We start from the raw sequence: 22,483 nt of genomic DNA on the forward strand, positions 1-22,483 counted from the left end.
AAGGGTAGTCACTCCTAGTCACGTGGTTCAGACGTATATGATCGAATTGGGTCTCATTCACAAGTGATTCCACCGGCAACAGTGCCCACCATGTAAGAATAATAAGAATAGCTCCACACAGTGTATTAAATGAGTAAAAAGGTTTATTTAAAAAAAAGGTATTGCACTTACAGAAATGCAGTTAAAAGATCGCCTTGAATCTAATGTGCCGGCCGGAACACAAATTCATAGACACCCGTCCACTGGGGGAATGTTTGGAGCTTCTTGGGTTTTATATAGCTCCTCCTTCCTAGGAAGTAGAGAGGAGACGTTGCTGGATCTGGCGGCAGAGGAGCTATATAAAACCCAAGAAGCTCCAAACGTTCCCCCAGTGGACGGGTGTCTATGAATTTGTGTTCTGGCCGGCACATTAGATTCAAGGCGATCTTTTAACTGCATTTCTGTAAGTGCAATACCTTTTTTCAAATAAACCTTTTTACTCATTTAATACACTATGTGGAGCTATTATTATTATTCTTACATGGTGGGCACTGTTGCTGGTGGAATCACTTGTGAATGAGACCCAATTCGATCATATACGTCTGAACCACGTGACTAGGAGTGACTGACTACCCTACATGCTGTTTATGATCCCCTGTAATAAGGGATCGTGGAGATCTGGCAAGGAGCTAATCCATAGCCTGGTGGAGGATATATCACTGTTTTCTTTGGACACGTTTTCAACATAGATGAAATTCAGCACAAACCACGGGTGTTTGATAATATATTTGCAAAAACATTTGTAGCCAGATTCAGGTAGAGTTACGCCGGCGTATCAGTAGATACGGCGTCGTAACTCTGAATTTACGCCGTCGTATATTTAAGTGTATTCTCAAATTGAGATACACTTAAATCTAGCTAAGATACGACCGCTCGGCGCCCCTCGTATCTTAGCTGTCCATTTACGCCGGCCGCTCGGGGCGTGTACGCCGATTTACGCCTAGAATGCGTAAATCAGCGAGATACGCCTATTCACGAACGTACGCTTGCCCGTCGCAGTAAAGATACGCCGTTTACCTAAGGCGTTTTCAGGCCTAAAGATATTCCACCAAAAAGATGGCGCAGCCAATGTTAAGTATGGACGTCGGAACCGCGTCAAATTTTTTAATTTTTACATCGTTTGCGTAAGTCGTCCGTGAATGGGGCTGGGCGTAATTTACGTTCACGTCGAAAACCAATAAGTCTTTGCGGCGTAATTTGGAGCATGCGCACTGGGATATGTTCACGGACGGCGCATGCGCCGTTCGTTCAAAACGTCAATCACGTCGGGTCACGATGCATTAGCATAAAACACGCCCACCTCTTCACAATTTGAATTGGGCGCGCTTAGGCCGGCACATTTACCCTATGCCGCCGTAACTTAGGACGCAAGTGCTTTGTGAATACAGCACTTGCCTCTCTAACTTACGGCGGCGTAGCGTATATGAGATACGCTACGCCTGCCTAACGTTAGGCACGTGTACCTGAATCCAGCTAATGGACTTTACTGTCACAGTTTTTCATTGTTTCCCAATATAATCTTATGTTATATTTTTTTATTTCTGATTTCCATTTCAAGCTTTGGTTTATATATGTTTTTTGATTGGTATATATATATATATATATAATCTATTTTTTATTGGTATTTTTTATATCACCGTTTATCAACAATGAGTGGTTTTGAGATTGCCACACAGCGCCTCTAGTGGCTATCAAGCTCCATCAATTTTGGTATAGTAACGAGCTATATATATATATATATATATATATATATATATATATATATCACTATATATCACTCACATTTAAATCACAGTTTTGTGCTTTAAAACGTTTTTTATGTTTAGAGTCAGCGCGATTTATATATTTCTCCAATTACCTACCCTGCAGAACATATAGGTTGCTTGGAACTAGTGGGTGCAAATTTTGTCATCAGAGGTGCAGTATTTGCAGAGAAAACTTGCTTTGCACTGGAGGGCACAAGAGAAAACTACATATCAGGCGACTCCCTGATTTTGTCACACTCACATGAAAGGTTCAGACTCGTGTACATCTAAAGCAGCTCCTCTGATTCTGCCCTCCTTCAGAGCCTGAGCCAAAGACTTTTCATCCACCAGACCCCCGCGTGCCGTGTTTACTAGGAAGGCTCCTTGTCTCATCTGGAGGGAGAAAAAGATCATAAATATATCTTCTATGAGAGACTCTACATACAGTGCCCTGGAAAAGTGTGCACACCACACTTTTCACATATTTGTAAAACATTTATAATTAACCACTTAAGGACCGGACCAATATGCTGCTAAATGACCCAAGGGGTTTTTACAATTCGGCACTGCGTCGCTTTAACAGACAATTGCGCGGTCGTGCGACGTGGCTCCCAAACAAAATTGGCGTCCTTTTTTCCCCACAAATAGAGCTTTCTTTTGGTGGTATTTGATCACTTCTGCGGTTTTTATTTTTTGCGCTATAAACAAAAATAAATAGAGCGACAATTTTGAAAAAAATGCAATATTTTTTACTTTTTGCTATAATAAATACCCCCCAAAAACATATATATATTTTTTTCTCAGTTTAGGCCGATACGTATTCTTCTACCTATTTTTGGTAAAAAAAAAATCGCAATAAGCGTTTATCGATTGGTTTGCACAAAATTTATAGCGTTTACAAAATAGGGGATAGTTTTATTATTTTTTTTTTTACTACTAATGGCGGTGATCAGCGATTTTTTTCGTGACTGCGACATTATGGCGGACACTTCGGACAATTTTGACACATTTTTGGGACCATTGTCATTTTCACAGCAAAAAAATGCATTTAAATTGCATTGTTTATTGTGAAAATGACAGTTGCAGTTTGGGAGTTAACCACAGGGGGCGCTGTAGGAGTTAGGGTTCACCTAGTGTGTGTTTACAACTGTAGGGGGGTGTGGCTGTAGGTCTGAAGTCATCGATCGAGTGTCCCTATAAAAGGGATCAACTCGATCGATGCAGCCGCCACAGTGAAGCACGGGGAAGCCGCGTTTACATACGGCTCTCCCCGTTCTTCAGCTCCGGGGAGCGATCGCGAGGGGGCGGCTATAAACGAATAGCCGCGCCGTCGTCCCGGATCGCTCCTGCAGCCACGGGAACCGCCGCATGTACGGGGGGGGGGGGGGTCCCGATCGGACCCCCGACCCACATCTAGGCAGGCACGTACAGGTACGCCAATGTGCCTGTCTGTGCCATTCTGCCGACGTAAATGTACATGCGGCGGTCCGGAAGTGGTTAAAAACCATTTATCATTTTCCTACTACTTCACAATTATGTGACACTTTGTGTTGGTCTATCACATAAAACTCCAATAAAATACATTTACGTTTTTTGGTTGTAAGAGTCATACGGACATCAGAATATTTACACTCAACATGTTTCTGCGGTTACTTCTTCAGGAGAGAAAACAAAAACAAGTGGAAGAGAGGACCATACACTCAGAGGCCAAGTCATGGCTAGCAATCAAAGGGGAGGCATCAGGGCCACCATTTCTGAGCCAGCATGGGAGCAAATCCAAGGGGTCCTACAGCTACTCAGTATGACGTTTCCATCAGATAAACGATACTGAGGAAAACGCAGATAATTATACGGCGGTGGGATTGATGGAACACAGCTGAATCTTAAGATGGTGGAAAGGAGATTTCATATCAGAAGACTGAATACGTCTCATTATTACCTCCATCTAGTTTGATGGCATAATACCACCATTATATAGGTAGATTCAGGTACGAAGGCTTAAACTTGCGGCGGCGTAGCTTAGCCTGTTTAGGCTACACTGCCGTAAGTTAGCTAGGCAAGTACATGATTCTCAATGTACTTGCCTGCTAATATACGGCGGCGTAGCCTAAAGCGGGCAGGCGTAATGGCGCCGAATTCAAATGTGTTGGAGGGGGGCGTGTTTGATGACAATGAGGCTTGACCTCACGTTTTTTTCTTAATGCGCATGCGCCGGGCGCCTACATTTCCCAGTGTGCATTGCGGCTAAGTACGCCACACGGGCCTATTGATTTAGACGTGGACGTAAACGACGTAAATCCCGATTTGCGGACGACTTACGCAAACGACGTAAAAAATTTGAATCTCGCGGCGGGAACGGCGGCAATACTTAACATTACTATTCCACCTAATAGGTGGAATAACTTTAGGCCTGCTAATGCCTTACGGAAACGGCGTAAAACTACTGCGGTGGCCGGGCGTACGTTCGTGAATCGGCGTATCAACTCATTTACATATTCTACGCCGACCGCAATGGAAGCGCCACCTAGCGGCCACCCGAAAAATTGCAAAATAAGATAGGACGGCGCAAGCCGACTTATCTTAGATATGTTTAAGTGTATCTCTGTTTGAGCATACGCTTAAACATAAGTCGGCGTAGATTCTGAGTTAGGTCGACTTATCTACTGATAAGCCGGCCTAACTCTACCTGAATCTACCTAATGGTGTCCAGTGTGTATGAACTAGATTCAGACTCCACCGAGTAGAAATGATAGTTTGTAGAAAACAGGGGAGGGATTTTCAAACGTCCTAAACCAGCTCCTGGATGAGGAGATTCAGCAGCGTGCATCTACCGCCGTATTATTATCTGCGTTTTCCTCAGTATTGTTTATCTGATGGAAACGTCATACTGAGTAGCTGTAGGACCCCTTGGATTTGCTCCTAAGCTGGCCCAGAAATGGTGGCCCAGATGCCTCCCCTTTGATTGCTAGCCATGACTTAGCCTCTGAGCGTATGGTCCTCTCTTCCATCTGTGATTGTTTCTTCTCCTGAAGAAGCAGGGTAACAACGAAACATGTTGAGAGTGCAATTATTCTGACGTCCATATGACTCTTGGAGGTATCCTTAGGTTTTCAGTTACCTCCCATTAGAAGTGTATTGACCATCTTAGAGGACTTAAAATGCATTTTTAATGTACATATTTTTAAATTGCAATGTCAAATAAAAACAAATTGTTTTTAACCACTTAAGACCCGGACCAAAATGCAGCTAAAAGGACCTCGCCCCTTTTTGCGATTCGGCACTGCGTCGCTTTAACTGACAATTGCGCGGTCGTGCGACGTGGCTCCCAAACAAAATTGGCGTCCTTTTTTCCCCACAAATAGAGCTTTCTTTTGGTGGTATTTGATCACCTCTGCGGTTTTTAGTTTTTGCGCTATAAACAAAAATAGAGCGACAATTTTGAAAAAAATATATATTTTTTACTTTTTGCTATAATAAATACCCCCAAAAAAATATATAAAACATTTTTTTTTTCCCTCAGTTTAGGCCGATACATATTCTTCTACATATTTTTCTTAAAAAAAAAAAATCGCAATAAGCGTTTATTGATTGGTTTGCGCAAAAGTTATAGCGTTTACAAAATAGGGGATATTTTTATGGCATTTTTATTAATATTTTGTTTTACTAGTAATGGGGGGCGATCAAGCGATTTTGTTTCAGTACTGCGACATTATGGCGGACACTTCGGACACTTTTGACACATTTTTGGGACCATTGGCATTTTTATAGCCATCAGTGCTATAAAAATGCATTGATTACTATAAAAATAAAGTGGCGTGCGCGAGAGCCGACGTATAGCTACGTGCTCTCGTGCAGGGGAGCCGACCTGCCGCCGTGAAACGACGGCGGCTGGTCGGCAAGTTGTTAAACTGCGTAGAGGGTTCTTTACTGTAAGAGCGACAAGGATGTGGAATTCCCCTCCACAGGCGGTGGTTTCAGCAGGGATTATTTAAAAAAAAAAAAACATTATATAGGCACTTAAACAACCACAACATACAGGGATATACAATGTAATCTTAACATAAAAGCACACACATAGGTTGGACTTCATGGACTTGTCTTTTTTCAGCCTTACCAACTACCGTATTTAATCGGCGTATACCGCGCACTTTTTTGCCCTGAAAATCAGGGCAAAATCGTGGGTGCGCGGTATACGCCGATACCCGCAATGAGTTTGAATACTGCGCCGACATATACCGAGCGCAGTACACTCGTGTATTGTCGGCCAGTCTCGGCTCATCTCGAGCTGACGTCCTGGACGTATAGGACGTCAGCACGGGAGTAGCCGAGCCTGCCGGACAATACACGAGTGTACTGCGCTCGGTATATGTCGGCGCAGTATTCAAACTCGGCCCGGGAAACGAGCGGGGAGGACGCAGCAGAAGGACGCCGGACCCGACGAAGAGGACACCAAAACTGTAAGTAAAAAAAAAACTTTTTTCCACAGATATTCGGGGCAACTTTAGGGGTGCGCACTATACCCCAATAAATACGGTATGTAACATCTGCTGATCCATAGAAGTGAATAAAGGACCCAATAAAAGGCTGAAGATAGATAAATATCACTTGAAGACAAACCTGCACTTTTTTTTAAGGCGGGGCCAGGGGAGGGCCGAAGGGGGGGGGGGGGGGGGGGGGGGGGCCGTCAGGTAAGCTGTACAGGATCCCATGATTTCTAACAGCGGCCCTGTGCATGCCCATAGCATTATTCCCTTCTGTGACTACCTGGTACAAACATGCTGTATGAGAAGAACACACTAATGCATAAGAAAAGAATGCTACAGCTGGAACTAGGATACAAAAACTGGTACAAAAGAACGGCATTTGAAAAAAAAAAACAACCTAAAGGGTTGAATCCCGCCGCTTGCTGGGGAAGGGGAGTGCTGTGAAAACACAGAACCAATCTAGTTACCTGTTTGATTGTGAAGTCATTAATGAGGTGATGGTTATGTTCATTCAGGTTGCAGTGCAGAGACACACAGTCACTTTGGTAAAGCAAGTCCTGTAGTGTGTAGACCCTCTGCACCCCCAGAGCCCGCTCTGTCCCGTCTTGCAGGTACGGATCATAAAAGATAATGCTGAAGCCAAACACCTTGGCTCGCACGGCTACGGCCTGTCCAACGCGACCTGCGAGGAGACAAAAACATCAGATGAGGAAACTTCTTCAAGTGCCTATATTCTCTATAGATTGTCAGTGTAAGGGGTGGCACTTCTCCACTGACCGCCAATGTAAGGGGGCACTTCTCCACTGACCGCCAATGTAAGGGGGCACTTCTCCACTGACCGCCAATGTAAGGGGGCACTTCTCCACTGACCACCAATGTAAGGGGGCACTTCTCCACTGACCACCAATGTAAGGGGGTACTTCTCCACTGACCATCAGTGTAAGAGGTGGCACTAATCCACTGACTGCCAATGTAAGGGGGCACTTCTCCACTGACCACCAATGTAAGGGGGTACTTCTCCACTGACCATCAGTGTAAGAGGTGGCACTAATCCACTGACTGCCAATGTAAGGGGGCACTTCTCCACTGACCACCAATGTAAGGGGGCACTTCTCCACTGACTATCAATGTAAGGGGGCACTAATCCACTGACTGCCAATGTAAGGGGGCACTTTTCCACTGACCACCAATGTAAGGGGGCACTTCTCCACTGACCATCAATGTAAGGGGGCACTTCTCCACTGACCATCAATGTAAGGTGGCACTTCTCCACTGACTATCAATGTAAGGGGGCACTAATCCACTGACTGCCAATGTAAGGGGGCACTTCTCCACTGACCACCAATGTAAGGGGGCACTTCTCCACTGACCGCCAATGTAAGGGGGTACTTCTCCACTGACTGCCAATGTAAGGGGGCACTTCAACACAGACAACAAATATAATGGGGCGCTTCCCTACTGACCGCCAATGTGGGGAGCACTCCACTGACTGCCAGTGTAATAGGACACTCCCCAACTGATAACCAATGTAAGAAAGCATTTCTCCACTGACCAGCAGTGTATGGGGGCACTTCACCATTGACTGCCAGCGTAATGGGAAACTTCGGGCCAGATTCACAAAAGGGATACGCCGTCGTATCTCTGTTTCTATCTATGCGGCTGATTCATAGAATCAGTTACGCATAGATATCCCTAAGATCCGACAGGTGTAATTGTTTTACACTGTCGGATCTTAGGATGCAGTTCAGCGGCCGCCGCTGGGGGGAGTTTGCGTCGTAAACCAGTGTCGGGTATGCAAATTAGGAGTTACGGCTGATCCACGACGGTTTTTCGCGTTCGCTACGTCGCCGCTAGTATAGTTTCCCGTCGCTAAGTTACACTTTTTTTTTGGTGCCTTAACTTTAGTCATTGCTGTCTAAAGTATGGCCGTCGTTCCCGCGTCGAAATTTAAAAATCAACGTCGTTCTTTTTTATTATAACTGCTATGGGGTACCCCCACCGGTACGTCCCTCCTGCCTGCTTCACCTTATCCAGCACTGTACGCAGCATTGCCCTTCGCTGTAGAGTGGCGCGAGAAAGATCTGGCAATATCTGTATCCGGGACCCCTCAAATACAATCTCTCCTGCTGCCCAGGCCCTCCTGCTTACAAGTTCCTTATGTGTGAAATATTGGAAGCAGCAAATTACGTCTCTTGGCCTGTTTATATTATCTGATGGGGGCCCCAGGGCTCTATGTAACCGCTCAAATTCGAGGGGGTGAGGGGCAGGGGGGTTCAGCAGTTGGTGACATATTGCCTCAATTGTCTGCTGTAAAGCTTCTCTCCCGATTGTCTCGGGTACCCCCCTGAACCTCAAATTCTTTCGCCTACTCCGATCCTCGATTTCCTCGACTTTGAGCTGTAAAGAATCAACTTGTAAAGCCTGTAACCTTAAAAAGAACTCGCAGACATTTCATCTACAACAGCCCTTGGAACTCCCAGAAATGTTTAAGTTTATGGAGATGGAGGTAATGGAGGTACCCAATTGGTTGCAACACCTACCAGGGCCCCCTAGAGGTACAGTCAAGTCGGCAGGATCGAGGAGGCTAGAGAGGAGAAAGGAGAACGCCCCGGTACCCCCCTAAAGAGGAAGACTAGGGACCTGCTAATATGAGGACATTTCTTTTTTTTTTTTTTTTTTTCCTCTACCTATAGAGTCTATGGATGTGTTATGAGCCTTTTTTCTCTCCAAAAAGTGAACATACTTTATTGTCCCCGGGACATTATTATCCCCTGTAGAAGGGGTACTCCTCCTTTCCCCCCCCCCCCCCCTTATTTTTATTTTTATTTTTTAAGCATTTTTTTTTGCTTCCAAGGGCTTCTCTAATAGATAGATGAAGATGGAGTCCTCCTCCCCCCCACGCCCCGTCATGTTCTCTCCCCCGTGCGGGATACCCCCAACCCCTGGGCCCGGACCACCCGAAGGAACCCCATGAATTAATAATTTATTCTATGATGCACCTTTTTTTTTTTTTTTTTTTCAGGGGGAGGGGGGTTTTTTTGGAGTGTGGGAAGTTAATTTCTCCTTTTATTTTTGGGTCTCCTTTTTTTTTTTTTTTTTTTTTTTTTTTGAGGAGAAGAATGAATCCCTTAAGGATTGTGGGACACTACACGGAAGTAGATTAATTTTTGAGCATCTATGTAATAGAATGGGATGGTACAGATAAGGTACCTCAGAGTAGGGTTATAAGGTTATATGATATAACTGTTTTTTTTTTTTGTTTTTTTTTTTGAGTGATTATTTTTTTTTAATATATATAGCGGATCACAACGAGATTAGTTGTGACACTATAGGAAGCGTCACGATGCACAACGCGACACAAAGTAACACAATGTAACAATGTATAAATAACACGCTGAATTTATATATCATGCACTGGAGTTGGGGGGGGGGTTTTCCCTCTTCGCGACTCCTGGTTGATCAAAAAGCACAGAACACAATTTTTTGGGGGTGGGGTTGGGAGATGGGTGGGGCCGGGAGGGGGGAAGAGGGGGTCAAGGGGGGGGATGGGGGGGAGGTGGGGGAGGGGAGGGATTAATAAAGGGCAAGAGGAGCCCAATTTGAAGGCTTGTGTGAGGGAGCAGGGGGAGGGGGAGCTGAGACGGGGGAGGGGAAAGTAAAAAACACGTGGGACAAAGTAATAAATGGAGGATAAGGGGAGAGGAAAGGGGAAGAAGGAGAAGTGAGGGAGGAGAGAGGGAGAAGGGGAAGAAAGAATCTTGTAGAGCCGGCAGAAAGGAAGACAGTAAGGTAAAAGAGATGGTCGGGGGGCGGCGGGAGGGAGGGGAGCATGCTGGGGTGTCTAATTTTTCTTTTCGCTTTTTTCTTTTTTTTTTTTTTGAAGCATAGCTTCTTATATATTGAACCACCTACTTGGACCAATCCCCAGATTAGTTATCGCCCACTGAACCATAGGGGGAGGGGGTTAAAAGTGGGCAATTACCCTAGAGGGGATTTAGAAGTGGGAGGCAAGGGTGGGGGGAGGAACGGGTGGGTAAGATAAAGTAGAGTGGGAGGGGGGGTTAGAGGGACTAGGGTTTTTTTTTTTTTTTTTTTTTTTTTTTCCTCTTCTTCTCTCCCCTCTTTCGGGATTTTTTGGATCCTGTTTTCCCCTCCCCCCCCTAAACGCCGGAGATGGAGGGGTTAAAGATAACCTCTTTGAATGTTAAGGGACTCAACGTTCCTGAAAAACGTAGGATGTTGATGAACGATCTGCGGTCAACAGGGACAGATATAGCCTACATTCAGGAGACGCACTTTAGGACGGAAGGGCTCCCCCTATTGCAAAATAGGTTTTTCCCACTAGCCTATCACGCAGGAAATCAGGAAGCAAAATCCAAGGGGGTCTCTATTTTGATATCCAATAGGATCCCCTGGACACTGGATGATAGACACCAAGACATAAAAGGAAGATATCTCTTCCTGAAAGGAACGATAGGAGGAATTAAAGTAACCCTAGCTACGGTATATCTACCTAACGTATATCAAGATGTTTTCTTGAAGAAAATCCTCAAGAGGTTGATGGAATTCTCGGAAGGGAAACTAATCCTGGGGGGGGATTTTAATATCCCTCTGAATCCAAAAATGGACACTTCGAGGGGAACCTCGTCTATAGCAGAGGGGGTTAGACGGGGGGTCTTGCGCAGTTTTTATGATGTCCAGTTGGTGGACGCATGGAGGACGTTGAATGGAGAAGAAAGAGATTACACATTTTATTCCAATCCACACCAGGTGTACTCTAGGATAGACCTGTTCATGATCCCCCATTACATGATCTCCTCTGTGATAGAGGTGTCCATTGGTAGTATAACTTGGTCGGACCATGCTCCGGTTAGTCTGCGTATCACACTGTCCAATATGGGGTTTAATCAGGAGAGAAGGTGGCGATTAAATGAAAGCCTTTTGCAGAATAGGGAAGTGAGGGAAGATGTTGCTCGGGAAATTACAGAATATTTCCGAATAAATGATACCCCTGGGAGCAACCCAGGGATGGTATGGGAAGCACATAAGGCGGTGATTAGGGGGGTCCTGATTAAACATGGAACGAATTTAAAAAGGAAGCGAGAACAACAGGTTAAAAAAATACTAGAAGAAATTCAGGAACTGGAACTCCAACATAAAAAATCATACACCCCCCAGATAGGCAGAGAACTGAGCCACCTGAGAAGACAGATTACAGATATTTTATGTTATAAAGCTAAAGCAAGCATACAAAGAGGAAGGAAAATAAACTACGAATTTGGAGATAAGTGCAGTAAATTGCTAGCCGGGAAACTGAAAGAGAAGAGCCAACAGACATATGTCCCACAAATTAAGGTGAAGGAGGGTCAACTAAAACGGAAACCAAAGGACATAGTGGAGGAGTTTGGTAGATATTACTCCTCTCTATACAATCTGAAACAGTCATCAGTAGAGCCATCAAAACTAGAAGAATATCTCTCAGTAACTGAATTAGCTAGGCTGTCATCAATTGCCCGGGACAGTCTGGAAACCTCGATTTCGACAGAGGAATTAGAGGCCGCATTAAAAACGATGGCGGACGGGAAAGCCCCGGGCCCAGATGGCTACACAATAAGATACTATAAAGAATTTGGAACATTATTGGGAGGTCAATTAACAAAGCTCTTTAATGAAGTGGGTCAGACGGCTACTTTTCCGCCGGACTCTTCATTGGCCCATATTACAGTTATCCACAAAGAGGGGAAGGATCCGTCGGAGTGTGGCAGTTATAGGCCGATTTCGCTACTAAACTCCGATTTAAAACTTTTCACGAAAGTATTAGCAAGACGAATCCAGGTGTGGCTACCCGAGCTAGTGGATAGGGATCAAGTAGGGTTTGTTCCCACAAGGGAGGCAAGAGATGGCACAATAAGGGTCCTTAACTTGGTGCATAGGGCGGACGACGGGGATATCCCTTGCGTGTTCCTAAATACCGACGCCGAGAAGGCCTTTGATAGAGTGAGTTGGAAGTTCCTGTTTTCAGTGCTGAGACATGTTGGGATGGGGGAAAATATGTTAAGATGGATTGGAAGTGTATACACAGACATACGTGCGGCAGTGAGAGTGAATGGGATATTTTCCAAAAATTTTCCAGTTACAAATGGAACGCGCCAGGGATGTCCCCTGTCGCCGCTACTATTTGTGCTATCTCTGGAGCCCTTGTTAAGCAAAATACGCCAAAACCCAGATATACAGGGTATCCAGATAGGAGAGGGGAGACATAAAGTAACAGCTTTTGCAGATGATATGCTGTTTACAGTATCAAATCCACATGTCTCTCTCCCCAATCTTGTCAAAGAAATAACTAAATTTGGAGAGTTCTCTAACTTAAAAATAAATCAAGCAAAGTCTGAAGCAATGAGCGTGTCAATGACATCACAGAAACGGGCGATTATACAACAAAATTTTGGTTTTAAATGGAGGACCGCACTTAAATACTTGGGTACCCTGATCCCTGCAAACTTAAAAGAAGTTTTTAAAATAAATTTTCCACCGCTTTTTAACACAATAAGAATATCACTCGAGAAATGGCAACATGGATTTCATTCATGGTTCGGTAGAAACAACATAATAAAAATGAATATTTTGCCAAAAATTACATATTTGTTTCAAACTCTGCCAACGAATATACCGCAGGCCTTTCTCCGACAAATGGAGTCTCTTTTGATGAGATTTATTTGGGCGGGGAAAAAGGCAAGGATAAAAAAAGAGGTGATGAGGGTACCCAGGTGCTTTGGTGGGATGGCAGTCCCAGATATTGTCAAATATTATCAGGCGGCACACCTGACGAGATTAATAGACTGGTGTAGAAACGGACATTATAAAAGGTGGGTCGAAGTTGAACAACAGTCTTGCTCAATAGCACTAAATAGAGCCCCTTGGTGTTATAAAATACTACCAAGCAAGATGAGGAAACATCCCACAATTGGACCAACGCTGCTAATTGCAGCTAGAATATGCAAAAACCCAAAATTCTCTACAAAATGTTCCCCCCTGTTTCCCATATTGGGGAACCCAGGATTTATACCAGGCACAGGAGGAATAGTTTTTAACAAACTAAAAGAAAGGGGCAAGGTGCAGGTATCACACTTTTTACAAATAAACACATGGCCATCAATAGAGGATTTGACGAGGAGAGGGGGGAATTATGAGTTAAGCGCCTGGCAAGCACTTTAATTAAGTTACTTTTTAAGATCCTTGGGACAACCATCTAATTTTCGGCGACAATTAACTAAATTTGAACAATACTGTGATGAGGAGGAACCAATACAAAGAGTAAGTTCAAAGATGTACAGAATATTGAATTCCCCTCAAGAAGACTTTGAGTTGCCAGGGTTGAGAAAATGGGAGAGAGATTTGGGAAGAAATTTTTCACAGACACAGCGTAAACACATAATACATTTAGCATTATATTCCTCAATATCCACACGTATACAGGAATCCAATTACAAATTATTGACCCAATGGTACTATACACCAGAAAAGCTGCATAAATTTAGCAAGGAAAATTCAGAGTATTGTTGGAGATGTGGGCTGGAGCAGGGAACCTTATTGCACATTTTCTGGTCCTGTGCAAAAGTAAGAGATTACTGGAAAGAAGTCCAGAGAATTGTTCAAAAATTTACGGAGCACCAGATTCCGGATGATCCGGCCTTTTTTCTGCTCCATTGCTCACAAATCCCAATACGAGAATATAAAAAATCGGTGATATGTCATCTTATAAATACGGCCAAGCAAGGGATAACACTACAGTGGAGAGATAGCATACCACCATCTATTGTGAGATGGCTTAACAGAGTGAGAGAGACCGGAGCTATAGAAGACTCAATACTCTCAGCTAGGAATAAAAAGGAACAATACGTAGAAACATGGACAGGGTGGAATCAGTACATGAAAACGGAAGAAGGGAAGAGGATGTTAGAGGAATAGAGAAAGAAGAACAGAATTTGTTAGGACGGGAGTAGACAGAGAGGAGCTGAAGAGGAGAAACAAGAGAGGACACGTCCGTCTCCGGGGGGGGGGGGGGGGGGGGGGAGAGGGGGAGGGGGGGGGATTTGGTTTCTTAGGGTTTTTTTTTTTTTTTTTTTTTTTTTTGAGGCTTGTTTTGTTTATTAGATCAAAGGGGAGTTAGGTAGGGAACAAGGAAGGTTAAGGGAACAGAGTATGTATGAGGTAATACATTGGTCTGGAGGAAATGGGAAAACAGGCTTCAGATAGGAAGTTGCTGAATATAGGAATAGGGGAGGGGAACCGGGAAGGTGCAAACCCGAGCTCTCTCTCCTTTTTTTCTTTTTTTCTTTTTTTTTATTATCCATCCGGCCGGCTCATCTGAGGGTTCCCTTCAGACTGTATGTTTGGTAGCAATATGTTAATGCATATAAGATATATGTTATGTCAATTCTCTGTAACCTTGACTATTTAAAATAAAGAAAATTTAAATATGAAAAAAAAAAAAAAAAAAAAAAATCAACGTCGTTTGCGTAAGCCGTCCGGGAATACGGAAGTACGCTACGCGCGTCGCCGTTCAAAAAAAATGACGTCACGGCGCGCAAAGCACGGCGGGAGTTCGGAAACGGAGCATGAGCAGTAGGTCCGGCGCGGGAGCGCGCCTAATTTAAATGGCACACGCCCATTTGAATTGGCCCGCCTTGCGCCGGAGGCCGCGGGCGTAGGTTTTCATCGCAAGTGCTTGGTGAATCAGGCACTTGCGATGAAAAATTGCGGCGGTGTAACTTATCTAGGATAAGTTACGCCGCCGCGATTCTTCGTGAATCTGGACCTTCATTCCTGACCTCCAATGCACTTATCAAGTGTCCATCGATGCAGAGGACACTACAGTTTTACCTTCCTTTGTTACCGTTCTGCCCATTGCTATTACATTTTATGATCATTACTGTATATAATACTGTGGTATAAGGTGAAGAAGTTAAAAAGTGCTCCATACTTGGGGTTAAACACACCAGGTATTCCTTATTTCCCATCCCATTTATTTTACTTTAAAACATTTTACAACTTACTGAGAGTAGTGGAGATCATCATTTTTTGTTGGGGTTTCCTTACACCAGAAAATTATTTCCAGGGTTCCTCAGGAGGAAAGAGCGGCTCGTCTAGTGATTGTGTAGGCATATTGGATGCATGCTTTGTGAGATTTCCCCTGCAGCTCTCAAGGTTTTCTAATCATGTCTCCTGCACATAAGGAGCTTTTCATCACTCTGCCATTAGCAATCCGCTTCTTTCTTCTAATCTTTAACCCCCTGTACTCAGCAAATTACATCACACTTGTAATACACCGAGTGCCACGGGCGAAACTTGTGAGGATAGTGTATAGTTACTTGGCATTAAGCCTACAGCCTGGCCCGGATTTACTCCCTTTGCCGCCCCAAGGCCGGGTCCTTCAATGCCGCCCCCGCCTGCGCAGTACAGGGGGGACATTATCCGCCGGGGGACTTTTTCGGCAGGACACTGAGAAGCAGGGGGGGTGCTGCTGCCGAAAATGACATTGAGAACCGGGGGGGGGGGGGGGGATGTTGCTGACAAAAATGACATTGATCATTGGGGGGTGCTGCTGCTGATCATGACATTGAATGAACCATCTCACCTCCTCTTCCCTCTGTTTTCTCTCCTCTCACCATTCGTGACATGACAGGGGGGGGGGGACTCCCGAAATAAAAGTGTCCTCTCCTCTCAGCTGCAGTGCCACCCCTGCACCCACTGCCGCCCCAAGGCCTGGCCTTGTTGGCCTGGTCTGGAATCCGGCCCTGCCTACAGCCAGAGCCCAGCTATACCCTTTATTCTGTCATTGTCCGGCTCAAATGTTGTATTTTTGCTTTTACAGCTGTCTGAATAATTGTATACCGGTATCTGTTCTGTAAAGTGTCTCCAGTGGATAGTTGGATAATGTTTGTAAAATAAAAACCTTTATTTGTCCATTTTGGTTTAAAAGCAAATTTTAAAGCGGAGGTCCAGCTGTAAAAAAAAATCTTTAAAGTCAGCAGCTACAAACACTGTAGCGGCTGACTTTTAATAAGGACACTTACCTGTCCAGGGTGCTCGCGATGTCGGCCGCCCGAGGCCGATCCGTTCATCGGATCGGGTCCTGGCGCTGCCATTTGAAGTAAAGGAAACAGGCAGTGGAGCCTTGCGGCTTCACTGACCGTTTCCTACTGCGCAGAAAACAGCTTGCCCAAATGTCCCACAAGACAACGTGAGGAGGAGAAGAATGAAGACATACCACGGAATAGGAAGTGTCAGATTAGGATGACCTGCCTAGTAACGGCCATTTCTGGTAAGTATAAAAAAAAAAAAATCTAATTTTTTGGAGCCTTTTTGTCAATTTTTTTTTTTTTTAGGGTGGGTCTCCGCTTTAACCACTTAAGGACCGGACCGATATGCTGCTAAATGACCCAAGGGGTTTTTACAATTCGGCACTGCGTCGCTTTAACAGACAATTGCGCGGTCGTGCGAAGTGGCTCCCAAACAAAATTGGCGTCTTTTTTTCCCCACAAGTAGAGCTTTCTTTTGGTGGTATTTGATCACCTCTGCGGTTTTTAGTTTTTGCGCTATAAACAAAAATAGAGCGACAATTTTGAAAAAAATTCAGTATTTTTAACTTTTTGCTATAATAAATATCCCCCAAAAACATATATAAAAAAAAAATTTGTCCTCAGTTTAGGCCGATACGTATTCTTCTACCTATTTTTGGTAAAAAAAAACGCAATAAGCGTTTACCGATTGGTTTGCGCAAAATTTATAGCGTTTACAAAATAGGGGATAGTTTTTTTTTTTTATTTTTTTTTTTACTACTAATGGCGGCGATCAGCGTTTTTTTTCGTGACTGCGACAATATGGCGGACACTTCGGACAATTTTGACACATTTTTGGGACCATTGTAATTTTCACAGCAAAAAATGCATTTAAATTGCATTGTTTATTGTGAAAATGACAGTTGCAGTTTGGGAGTTAACCACAGGGAGCGCTGTAGGAGTTAGGGTTCACCTAGTGTGTGTTTACAACTGTAGGGGGGTGTGGCTGTAGGTCTGACGTCATCGATCGAGTCTCCCTATAAAAGGGATGACACGATCGATGCAGCCGCAACAGTGAAGCACGGGGAAGCCGTGTTTACATACGGCTCTCCCCGTTCTTCAGCTCCGGGGAGCGATCGCGAGGGGGCGGCTAGAGACGAATAGCCGCGCCCTTGTCCCGTATCGCTCCTGAAGCCACGGGAATCGCCGCATTTACGGGGGGGGGTCCCGATCGGACCCCCGACCCACGTCAAGCAGAGCACGTACAGGTACGTACATGTGCCTGTCCGCGCCATTTTGCCGACGTACATGTACATGCGGCGGTCCGGAAGTGGTTAAAGCATTTATTATATTTGCTATATTTACAACTGTAGGCAAAACATTATTTTTTTTTCTCATTTTGGATAGCATAAGGGAGGAGATTTTTCTTTACTTCCTGTCCCATAGCCAAAACAGGAGGTGAGAGGAAATTCCTGCAATTCCATTTGTTTTGTTTTTTTTTGCAACCCAAAACCATTAGTGTATTCTGAGGCCCCGTACACACGACCGTTTTTCTCGGCAGAATTCAGCAAGAAACTCGATGGGAGACGTATTCTGCCGAGAAAACCGGTCGTGTGTACACTTTTTCGCCGAGAAACCTGTCGGGAAACTCATCGAGCCAAAAAGAGAGCATGTTCTCTATTTCCTCGATGGGCAATGGGAACATTTGGCTCGACGAGTTTTCTGACAGCCGAACAAGGAACTCGACGAGCAAAACGATGCGTTTTGCCCGTCGAGTTTCTCGGCCGTGTGTACGCGGCCTGACAGTGGAGGGTGAGCTTGTCAGAATACAATGCTCTTGTAGGACGTGGTAATTTGTAGTTTTTAAGAAGGGGAAAAAAAAACTGATTCCTCCATCCACACTTATGAGGTGAATGAATCTGTTTCAATCTATTTTTCAGCTCACTGGCTGAACAAGAAAAAAAAAAAAGCATAACCTGTAGGGCCAGCTTTATGCTTGAGGCCTCTTCTCGGATAGTTTTCCTACCTCAGAGTTTTTCTAATTCAGAATTGGTTCCAGATTGCATTCTCTTGGACCTTAAGCCCCCGTTCACACCTAGGCGTATATACGCCTGTAGTGCGCCGCCGCAGCCGCCCCTGATACGCTGGAGGGATGATTTCACATTGCCCTGTATGGAGATGGTTCACATCTCCACGCCGAACGCCTGAAAACAAGTCCCGGACCTTTTTTTCAGGCGGCGTTCGGCATAGGAGATGTGAACCATCTCCATAGAGGGGGTAAGGCTGCATTCACAATCGCGGCGTTTTGTCGCCGCAAATCGCGGTACAAAACGCCGCAATTTGTCGCCGCAATTCACGGGACAAAACGCCGCAATTTTGTACGCCATGGTGTGAATGCAGCCTAAGACTCTTGCTATTGTTTTTCACTTAGCGCTTTCATTTGTAGTTCAACCGCTCCAAAGATGCTGCTTGCAGGAGTTTTTTTTTTTTATGGTCCTGCTAGCACATCGCCTTGGTGTGAAAGCACTCGGGTTTTCACACTGAGACTGCAGCAGAGCCATTTTTAGCCCAAAAAACACCTCCAGTGTGAAAGGGGTCTGAAGGAGTACACAGCCAAAGCTCATTTGTCTGTACTTCTCCTGTGAAAATCATTTTCAACAGGCAGCGGGGCTGTCGGCTGACATCACAAGAGCTAGTCCAGGCTTGGGAAGGATGGCGAACATATGGTCGGGATCCGCCCACATGCCTGGACCATCACCCGGCTCACCCTCTCAGCAAGCCGCTGAGAGGCTGAGCCGGCCACCCCTGCCCCATCCACAGACAGACTGACAGTCATTAGCTCACTGCTCACGGATGCTGTGATGCCGCGTACACACGGTCTAAAAAATTACGTTTTTCAGGCTCTAGAAAAAACGATTCATAGTGTGGGCACCCGGCCGTGACAGCTTTCAGCTCTATGAATGGACAGGCGATCTCATGGGACCTGTCACGAGTCCCTGGAGATTGCCTAAAGGGAGGGGCAGCCTAAGGCGAGAAGAGAAGTCGCCGAGGCGGTCCCTGGGCGGGTGTGGGACAGAAAGCACCTACCGAAGCCCCCCCCCCCCCCCCCCAAGAAAATGACATGCCAAATGTGGCTTCATGAATTCTGAATGTAAATCTGATCCCATTTTTTTTAGAAACTAACACCTGCTGATGGGCATATTTTATGTTAAGGGGCACTCTGATAGGCACAACAAAATGTGTCCATCAGTGTGCCCCTTAACATAAAATATGCTCATCAGTGTGCACATTAAAAATATACCCATCAGCGTGCCCCTTAAAATAAAATGTGCCCATCAGAGTGCCCCTTAAAATAAAGTTCGTCCATCAGAGTGCCCCTTAACATAAAAAAATGTGCCCATCATCGTGACCATTAATGACATATGCCCAGCAGTGTACACAATAACAAATCTGCCCATTAGTGACAACTATTTAACTTGTCACATACCTTGCATGCAAGATGGGCGAAAGCTGCGTGATCAGGAGAGCCCGGGACCGCGAGTAGCAGGGGGGCGGGGCGCGCACGGGACGTCACGCCCCAATCTCGCAAAGAGAGCCAGGAGTGGACCCGCAAGCTGCAGGGGGCGCGGCACGCACGTGACGTCAAGCCCCGTGAATGCAAGCTTGTTTTCTCCGCTCTCAGCGTCACTGGTTGCTGGGGAAACCCGCAGCCCCAGCAAACCAACGCGGACATTTAAAATTATACTGGCGGCATGGCGGTCCGGGCAGAAGCGCCACCCGGGCCGGACTGGGACCGCGGGTCGCCATTTAGTGACGGCTGACATAGATCAAGACAATAGCAAAATAGAAAAAAATTAAAAAGGATACCGGTGACCAGTTGGCGCTGGCGAGGGGCCACTCAATTGCAAATTCGAAGCCGCATTGCAGGTAGACATCAGAAATTATTAACATTTATATTTAAATGGAATTTCTGCTTTGTAATTACTGCCCACTGCTGCAGTAACTACCCCTAAGGGAAATCTTATCTAATAAAACGACTGCAATAATGGGATCGCTATGCGTTTAAAATAAGAATTGACTTGCGCCGCTTCACAGCTTCCAATCATATTCTCCCTTTTAACCTCCATTATTTCAGGGCAGGTTAGTGCCTGATTAGTTGTTATGGAATTTAATTCCGTGGCCCATTTTAGCCAGCTTTCCAGTATAGTACTTACCAAATCCTATTAAGCCGAGAGTCTCTCCGCGCACCCGGGCCGCTCCAGACGCTACTTCTCTTATCTGCTCCACACTGTGTACCCGTGTCCCTTCCCGCAGTGCCTGGTACAGCCACGTGTTCCTCCGGTAAAGATTAAGGATGTGACAGATTGTAGAATCAGCCGTCTCTTCAACAGCCGCTGATGGGATGTTGCACACAGCCACTCCTGAAAGACACACGCATTATTCAAGTTGTCATCTCCTGCGGAAAAAACATCTCTGAACACAACTTGTCTGCTCTGCTCAGGAAGAACAGAAGACGTGGTGATCACCGAACCCTTTATCAAACATCCCTACAATGTATATAGGAGTCTCCAGACAGTAGAGCTGCGCCATTCTGGCCAAAATGAGAATCGCAATTTTTTTGCTTAGAATAAAGATCACGATTCTCTCACGGTGTAAAATCTTTCACATTATACCAAAAAAATTGGGCCAACTTTACTGGTTACTTTAACCACTTAAGACCCGGACCTTTAGGCAGCTAAAGGACCTGGCCAGTTTTTGCGATTCGGCACTGCGTCGCTTTAACCGACAATTGCGCGGTCGTGCGACGTGGCTCCCAAACAAAATTGGCGGCCTTTTTTCCCCCTACAAATAGAGCTTTCTTTTGGTGGTATTTCATCACCTCTGCAGTTTTTATTTTTTGCGCTATAAACAAAAAAAGAACAATTTTGAAAAAACAAACAATATTTTGTACTTTTTTGCTGTAATAATTTAAAAAAAAAAAAAAATGCTATTTTTTTCCTCAGTTTAGGCCGATATGTATTCTTCTACATATTAATAGAAAAAAAAATTGCAAAAGCGTATTCTGTTTGCGCAAAAGTTATAGCGTCTACAAAATAGGGAAAAGATTTATGATGGGGGGAGGAGAATGTGATGGGGGGGAGGAGACTGTGATGGGGTGGGGGGGGGGGGTCTGTGATGGAGAGGAGTTTGTGTTGGGGGAGATTTGTGATGGGGGGGTCTGCGATGGGGGCTTTGTGATGGATGACCTGATATGGGGGCTTTTTGATGGGGGGAATCTGTGAGGGGGGGGGATCTGTGATGGAGAGGAGTCTGATGGAAGGGTCCTGTGATGCAGAGGGGGTTCTGATGGGGAGGGGATCTGTGATGAGGGAGTCTATGAAATAAAAATACGTTTTTGTTGATTAAAATAGTTTTTTATTTTAAATATTAAATCGTTGTTTTTTTTCTCACAACAAATATGATGTGTGCATAGGAATCTATTCAGATTTTTTTTAAACTATAGTCCGGCCCCCCAACAGTCGGAGGGACCGTGAACTGGCCCCCTGTTTAAAAAGTTTGAGGATCCCTGTCCTAGATCTATGCTGACAATCAAGCTTTATACTATGATGGCATTCATGAGAAAGAACAAACTAGAAACATTTCCTCTGCTTTGTAGATGATGGAATGTTTTGCTGCTCTGGATTTACATTATTAACAAAATGGTTACTAAAAGAGAATGAAGACAGCAGGTAATGTGAGGGCTTGTACTGAAAACAGTCATTTAGCAGCTAGTGGTGACAAATTAAATACCAGCAACTGCAATTTAACCCGTTATACTCATTTGAATGCGTCCATAGAACAAGCAGAAATGGAGTAATTATCAATCTCAAAGAGAGAAAACGCATCTATAATGTGCAAACATTGGTTCATGTTTAAAGTTCAACTTCTGGATGGAAAAAAGAACAAAAATAAAAGTAGGGTAGTTCAAAAAGCAGGGACAATGGGTAAAAAACAGGTTACATTCAATCCCTGGATTCTAAACAAGAAAGGTTCTGTAGGTTTGTTCTTAAGTGTTCATATGTAGATTGGAACAGATACATTTTTTAAGTGTAAAAAATGTATTAAGGTTTGGGTAGATAGTATAGGGAAGGGTTGACAACCCTGTAGCGTTTGT

At 44.8% G+C, this 22,483-nt stretch overlaps 1 protein-coding gene across 2 annotated transcripts in view; it reads right to left on the bottom strand.

Moving 5' to 3' along the window:
- CTBP2 (C-terminal binding protein 2) overlaps positions 1-22,483 on the bottom strand; it is an 84,038-nt gene that overhangs the window by 25,742 nt on the left and 35,813 nt on the right. For both annotated transcript variants that reach the window (XM_040361355.1, XM_040361354.1), the window contains exons 4-6: positions 20,544-20,750; positions 6,736-6,950; positions 2,047-2,177 (exon numbers count right to left, since the gene is read on the bottom strand). In XM_040361355.1, the coding sequence (XP_040217289.1) occupies positions 2,047-2,177; positions 6,736-6,950; positions 20,544-20,750 (553 nt within the window). The remainder of the gene's footprint in view (positions 1-2,046; positions 2,178-6,735; positions 6,951-20,543; positions 20,751-22,483) is intronic.

Source organism: Rana temporaria, chromosome 8 (genome assembly GCF_905171775.1).
Source record: "Rana temporaria chromosome 8, aRanTem1.1, whole genome shotgun sequence".
NCBI classification, from domain to species: domain Eukaryota; kingdom Metazoa; phylum Chordata; class Amphibia; order Anura; family Ranidae; genus Rana; species Rana temporaria.